At 40.1% G+C, this 6,926-nt stretch overlaps 1 protein-coding gene across 1 annotated transcript in view; it reads right to left on the bottom strand.

Moving 5' to 3' along the window:
• CBG22096 overlaps positions 1-6,926 on the bottom strand; it is a gene marked incomplete at both ends in the record, with an annotated part of 21,968 nt that overhangs the window by 3,079 nt on the left and 11,963 nt on the right. Inside the window, 7 exon segments of the mRNA XM_002638831.1 lie at positions 19-287; positions 923-1,279; positions 2,115-2,357; positions 2,360-2,695; positions 3,012-3,190; positions 4,052-4,376; positions 5,820-6,044. Coding sequence (XP_002638877.1) covers positions 19-287; positions 923-1,279; positions 2,115-2,357; positions 2,360-2,695; positions 3,012-3,190; positions 4,052-4,376; positions 5,820-6,044 — 1,934 coding nt within the window.

Here is a 6,926-nt window from a genome sequence, read left to right as displayed (position 1 = left end):
TTCGGATGTTCTCTCAACAACGAATTGAATCTGGTAATGGCGTGCGATGTCTCAATCCATTCTCTCTTAGCCACCACAATCGGTTCATCGTTCGAATTACTATCCTCTCCATCGTCCGCTGCTTTCGTTGTGGTGGCTCCCAGTGGTCCGGGTAGATCTTTCGGCGTGATAAATCTCCCTTTTTTAGCCAATGGACCTCCTCCGCCTCTCTTGTCAAATCCTCGTTTGAATTTCGACTCGTTCGCTGCCGCTGCCGCCTCCTTCTCCTTCTCGAGCTCTTTCGGGTCCTGAAGCTAGTTTCGGCGATTTTAAGCTATTCCAAGCCAATTTCTTGGCTTAGAATAGCTTAAAATCGGTATAAAATGACCTAAAAAGCCAAAAATTGAGAAAAAAGGTACTATGGTGACTATGGTACTATGGTAACTATGGCAACTATGGTACTATGGTAGCTGTGGTAACTATGGTAAATATGGTAGCTATGGTACTCGTGGTAATTATGGTGACTATGGTGACTATGGTGACTATGGTAACTATGGTAACTATGGTACCTATGGTAACTATGGCAACTATGGTACCTATGGTGACAATGGTAACTATGGTAACTATGGTACTATGGTAGCTTTGGTAACTATGGTAGCTATGGTACTATGGTAGCTTTGGTAACTATGGTAAATATGGTAGCTATGGTACTCGTGGTAATTATGGTGACTATGGTAACTATGGTAACTATGGTACCTATGATGACTATGGTAACTATGGTAACTATGGTATCTATGGTGACTATGGTAACTATGGTGACTATGGCAACTATGGTACCTATGGTACCTATGGTGATTATGGTAACTATGGTAACTATGATGACTATGGTAACTATGGTAACTAGGGCAGTTTTCGACGATTTTTAAGCTCAAAAGGTCCATACCTTCTCCCTCTCCTCTTCACATATATCCTCGGACAACTGTGCACTCGGATCCAGTGCCATCTCAACGATTCGATCCACAATCTGCTCACATCTCCGAATACACGAATCCCGCGATTCGATATTGCTCAGCACTCGCAATGACGACACCATGCCCACTTTGTACTGTAGATAGAGCAGCGAGTCCGAGAGAAGTTCCAGAAGACGTTGAGCGGTTCGACGGCGGATTGGCGACGCGTTCGCACAGCACGTCTGGAGGAGAGCTCGTGCGAAGAGGTAGCCGATTCGAGTGCCTCCTTGGGTTTCGAGCGCACTGATTAGAGAGACGATTTGCGTGTCGTAGTCATCCGTGTCGGTGGCCTAAAAATTTAGGAATTTTGAGGGATTCTAGGCCAGCATTTTTTTTCGTAAAATTTATAGCCGCCAACTTTGAGCCAGGAAACAGGGTCTCGGCTTTTCGGGACCGGTATTTCTTAGTGTTTTCTAGGACATTTCAACCTGCTGGCCTAACTTTTTCAGGTAAAGTTTTCTAGACTATCATGTTAAAAGGACCTAGAAATGGTTTGATATTCGCCTGGTTGGTTTTCTAGGCTATTGTAACATGCTGGCCTAACTTTCGCAAGTTGGGTTTTCTAGGCCAACGAATTTTATGACCTGGAAATGACCTGATGGGTTTTCTAGGCCATTTTAACATGCTTACCTAGAAAACTCAACATATGAAAGTTAGGCCACCATGTTCAAATCACCTAGAAAATGCACCAGGTAAAAATCACGGCATATCTAGATAAAAACGTTGGTGGCCTAGAAAAAGCGTGTTGAGAAAGTTAGGCCACCATGTTGAAATGGCCTAGAAGACCAACCAGTCGAATAACAGATCATTTCTTGGCCATATTAGCGTGGTGGCCTAACTTTTGCGAAATGAGTTTTCTAGGCCATCAACGTTTATGGCATAGTAATGACCTGATATTTTCCTGGTGTGTTTTCTAGGCCATTTTACATGGTAACCGAACTTTCGCAAGTCGAGTTTTCTAGGCCGCCATGTTGAAATGGCATAGAAATTACCTGACATTTACCTGATGTGTTTTCTAGGCCGTTTACTATGGTGGCCTANAAAACCCACTTTGCGAAAGTTAGGCCACGATGTTAAATGATCCCAGAAGTGGCTAGTTCGCGGCCAAAACAAAAAAAAACTCACGACATCACAAAAATAGAAGACGCAAACGTTGATTGCGTTGGTGTTCAACACCAGACCCTCTTCTCCTTTTCTGATCATAAAAAGTTCGTTAAACGAAGCGACAGGATACTTTTCACAGTATGCCGAGAGCAGTCGAAACACGAAAGCTGCACAAATGCCCGGCGAATACTTCTCCAGGACCACCGAACACACGATGGCTCTCAACTGAGGACTCCATCGATTCGAGAGACACTTCTCGACGGTCGTTCGGAATTCTCGCCAGCGTAGACCTTCAGAAGACTTCTGATGAAGACGTAGACGTCTTCCGAATCCACCACTTCTCCTTTGTCCTTCACAAACGTCGTCATGAACTCGCCGATGAGTCGTTTTTCGTCTTTTTGATCCGACGAAACTTTCTTAAGGGCTCCAGCGAATTCCGAGAATGTCGAGGCTGCGATTTTGTGATTTTTCGGGGTGGTTTGACTGGATTTTTGACTATTCGCAGCGTGTTTTTGGAGGATTCCAATGACTGACGGTGGTGGAGTGACACTTTTCAGAATCTTCGCTGAGAAGGTTTCCAGACGCTTTCGAACGAAATCAAACTGCAAAAATTGATATAAGCCCACCAAAACCCTAAACTTTGAGCTCAAATATCTCGGTTCGTTTGAAAGATATCAGAAATCTGCCAACTGATAAAATATCAATGATATTATGATAAATATTTTATCAGTTTACAGATTTTTGACATCTTTCACAAAAACCAAGATAATTGAGCTCAAAGTTTACGGTTTCGGTGGACTTCTATTAGAGCAAATACGGTAATTTTCTTAGAAAACAAGAAAATTAGAAAACCTGTATTAGAAGGGCCCCTGTAATAGAAGGGTCGGCCCTTCTAATACAGGCTTTACGGTAGCTCACCTTATTAGCGGCGGAATCAATGATAACTGATAGTGTCTGAAATGCGGATTCGTGAGAGAGGAAGAATTTCAAATTGGCTTCAATGTGGGATAGACACGAGAGCGAGCACTTCTCATCGTTCATTGCCGATTGGATGAACGCCGATGGAACGCGGAATATCGGGGCGCTTTTGGATTTTGCTGGATTTGTCTGCAAAAATATGGGAGTTTTATGATAAAAAGAGTCAATTTTAGACATCTAGGAACTCAAAAATTCCAGGCAAGTCGGAATTTTGAATTTGGTTTTTTTTTGAGATTCTTGGAATTTGAAGAATTTCAAAAGTTCGGAGAATTTCAGAACATGTTTCAGAGCAAGTTTTGGAATTTTGTAAAAGAACAGGAATTCCTGAAATTCAAAAAATTTAGTTCTGAGCTTGTAAGTTACAAAACTCTTGAATTCTCAACTTCAGGAAAATCTGAATACTGAATTTTCTGAATTCTAAAATTCTGAATTCCAAATCCCAGTCTCTGTCTTTCAGACCAAAATTTTCCACATTTCTAGCTTGAAAATGAGCTAACTTTTAGGCTCCGGGACGTTTCGGAACCACGACGTTTCAGAACTCGAAATTTCAGAACCCGACGTTTCAGAACCACGACGTTTCAGAACTCGAAATTTCAGAACCCGACAGTTCAGAACCCGACGTTTGGGAACCATGAAGTTTCAGAACTCGACATTTCAGAACCTGACGTTTCGGAACCACGAAGTTTCAGAACCCGTCAGTTCAGAACCACGACATTTCGGAACCATTTTTTATTCCGGCGAATATGAGTCTCATTTTCGCGTACTTCTAGACATCGTTTTCGAAAATTTCAATTTTTTTCGATTTTTGAGAGATTCCGAGTGTGAACGTATCACTATTTGGAGTACGGTAGATGTGAACAAATTAAAAAACACAAAATTGAAATGAGCAATGCTCATTTTGTGTGCAAAAACCACTATACAAGAATGCAGAAAAGTTCTGAAACGTCGTGGTTCTGAAACGTCCCGGAACCAAAAACCACCGCTTACCAAAGCCGCACAATGCGTCTTCAACCAATTCGAAATATCATTCGCTTCCATTTTTTCCATAGTTCCACTTGTGAAAACCAACGATTTCTCAGCTGTACAAAGCATTGCTAGGCGCAAAAAACCCTCGGGTTTCGTCTCGTTTTCAGGCATTTGAATTTCCATTGGTTCCTCTTTTAGAACTATCGAATCCAGCCGATCCATCTCCTCTTTTATTCGATTTAGAAGCAATTCGCCTGATTTCACTCCAGTCATACGGTAGCCACGTAGCAGTAGATACATATTTGACAGCGTTTGACGGTCTAGCGATTGGATTTTCATCTGGAAAAATGTTAGAATTTCTATGGAAAATCTGGAAATTTTCAGATAAAAATTAGACATTTTTTGGCGAAATTTGACTATTTCTAGTGGAAATTTTCAGACGAAAAATATGGCATTTTTTAGAATTTTTTTTCAAAATTTCTGATTTTTTAAATGGAAAAATCATCCGAATATGCGACCCTTTTTAGCCATAAAAATCGGAGTATTTCCAGTGGGAGGCTCAGTATCCAAGGGTACATCGGAAAAGGGTACATCGAGTTCTTAGGGTACATTGGATCAGAGGATACATCAGTTCTTAGGGTACATCTGGGAGGTAGGTTCAAGGGGTACATCTGGCGTTGGTTCTGAGGGTACATCGGAGAAAGGATCCCAGGGTACATCGACAAGTTCTTAGGGTACATCAATTAAAAATTTTGTAGTTTTCAACTGGAAGATATTTTGGTATAAACTGCACTATTTTGCTTGTTTTTTTTGTCGATTTGTTTGAAAAAGTACAGTTTCTCATAGTTTTATCGATTGACCAGCAAGCTGGTGAGCCTTCGGCGCGATTCCATCTATTTTTTTCAAATCTTCGTTTCTCACTTTTTCTAAATAAAAGGGTCACGTAAATATATATGTATTTTTCAATTTTTTCAAAAGTCTACAGACGGACACGAGGACGGACAGACGCCTCTAGCGTTTTATTAATAAGGAAGATTTGTTTATTGGAGCTTGTATCCACAGAATGCAATAGATGTACTATTACATTTTGAGCCTGCCGAAGAAAACAAATCCTTGGAATATCGCAACATGATGATACCTTCAAAAACAGCAAGAGGGCCGACCGGCGACATTAAGAGATGATTTTGAGAGCAAACTCATGTCAACAAAAAACCAGTTTTATTAAAAATTAATGAAAACTACTACTGTGTATTGCGAATTATCTGGTCCTAGTTTCGGTATGCCCCATCTTTCTGGCGCTTTTACATCGCGTTTTGGCAGTTTTCGTGGAATTGCAGTGGACTGCAATGCACATTTGGCGAGTAGTCAAAAAAAATATGAAAAAAAAACTGTACTTTTTCAAACAAGACAAAAAAAACAAATAAAATAGTGCAGTGTAAACCTAAATATCTCCCAGCTGACAACTACAAAATTTTTAATTGATGTACCCTAAGAACTTGTCGATGTACCCTGGGATCCTTTCTCCGATGTACCCTCAGAACCAACGCCAGATGTACCCCTTGAACCTACCTCCCAGATGTACCCTAAGAACTGATGTACCCTCTGATCCAATGTACCCTAAGAACTCGATGTACCCTCGATGTACCCTTTTCTGATGTACCCTTGGATACTGGGCCCCAGTGGGAATTTCGGGATTTTTACAAAAAATTGTATTCTTTTTCAAACCGAGAATTTTCGAGCCAAAAACTAAGAAATTTTTATTTTTAAAAAACAAAATCTCACATTTTCAGCTTTTCTGAAAACCTTCTCGGCAGTTTCTCTTGACATTTGTGATACTAAAACAAATTCCTGTGCATCGGTCTCAGATAAATCCTCTAGTGCCGCGTCGACGACTCGTTGCTCAGCCGATTTGAGCATTTCTTTGCGCATTGGAAGATTCAGAAATTGACGAGTTTCACCGGTTTGACGATCCACCATTTTGGGAATACGACCAGGAGATAGCCAGAACTGGAAAGACGAAAAATGAATAGGAGGGAATTTGAAAATGAAGGAAATCGGAAATCTAGGAATCTGAATTTCATGCTTGTTGTGAGCTTTTTTTTCTGAAAATCTGGGAAAAAATTAAAAAATTCTGAACTTCTGATATTCGGAAAAACCAGAAATTCAGAAAATTCTGAATTTCTAAAATTCCAAAATTCAGAAAGTCGAGAAAATCAGAAACTTTGAAATTTTGAAACTCACAAATTCACAACTTTAGAAATTCAGAGATTCGGAATTTCAGAAATTCAGAAATTCACGAATTTGGAAATTCTGAAAATATTACATTCGAAAATTCAGAAATTCGGCTCCGCGACGTTTCGAAAGTGTGACGTTTCGCAAGTACGGCAACTAATGCTTTGAAATCTTCAAATATACAAAGCTCTGTTCGAAAAACCATTTAAATACTCAAATACAAGTTTTTGCTTTTTCTTTCATGCATAAAGTGCAAAGCTGTTACTTTCGAAACGTCGCGGAGCCGGAAATTCTGAAGATCTGAAATTCAGGAATTCAGAATAGGAATTCGAATGTCTTGGAATCTAGAATAAAAATAAAACCTTCAGAACCTCGAAAACTGAGTTTTGGATATTCTGATTTTTTGAAATTTCAAAATTCTCCAGATTTTAAAATTTTTTCATATATCCAAAACTACGAAAATTAGGGTTGGCTTGGGGGGGAAAAGGGGCTATCCCCGCCCCGGGAGGAGTATACTTTGCGTAATTGCGCGTAACTGAATGGACCAATTGACTTGAAAATTTCAGGGTAGCCTTATTGGGTACCCTGAATCGTAAAATAATCTGAAAAATTCGGTTACTGATTCTTTAAACAAAGTTGTTTTTCGACAGGCTTTCG

This window comes from Caenorhabditis briggsae (assembly GCF_000004555.2).
Source record: "Caenorhabditis briggsae complete genome, chrI, whole genome shotgun sequence".
NCBI classification, from domain to species: Eukaryota; Metazoa; Nematoda; class Chromadorea; order Rhabditida; family Rhabditidae; genus Caenorhabditis; species Caenorhabditis briggsae.
The sequence above is the reverse complement of the archived record's forward strand: the minus strand, read 5'-3'. Positions and strand labels throughout refer to the sequence as shown.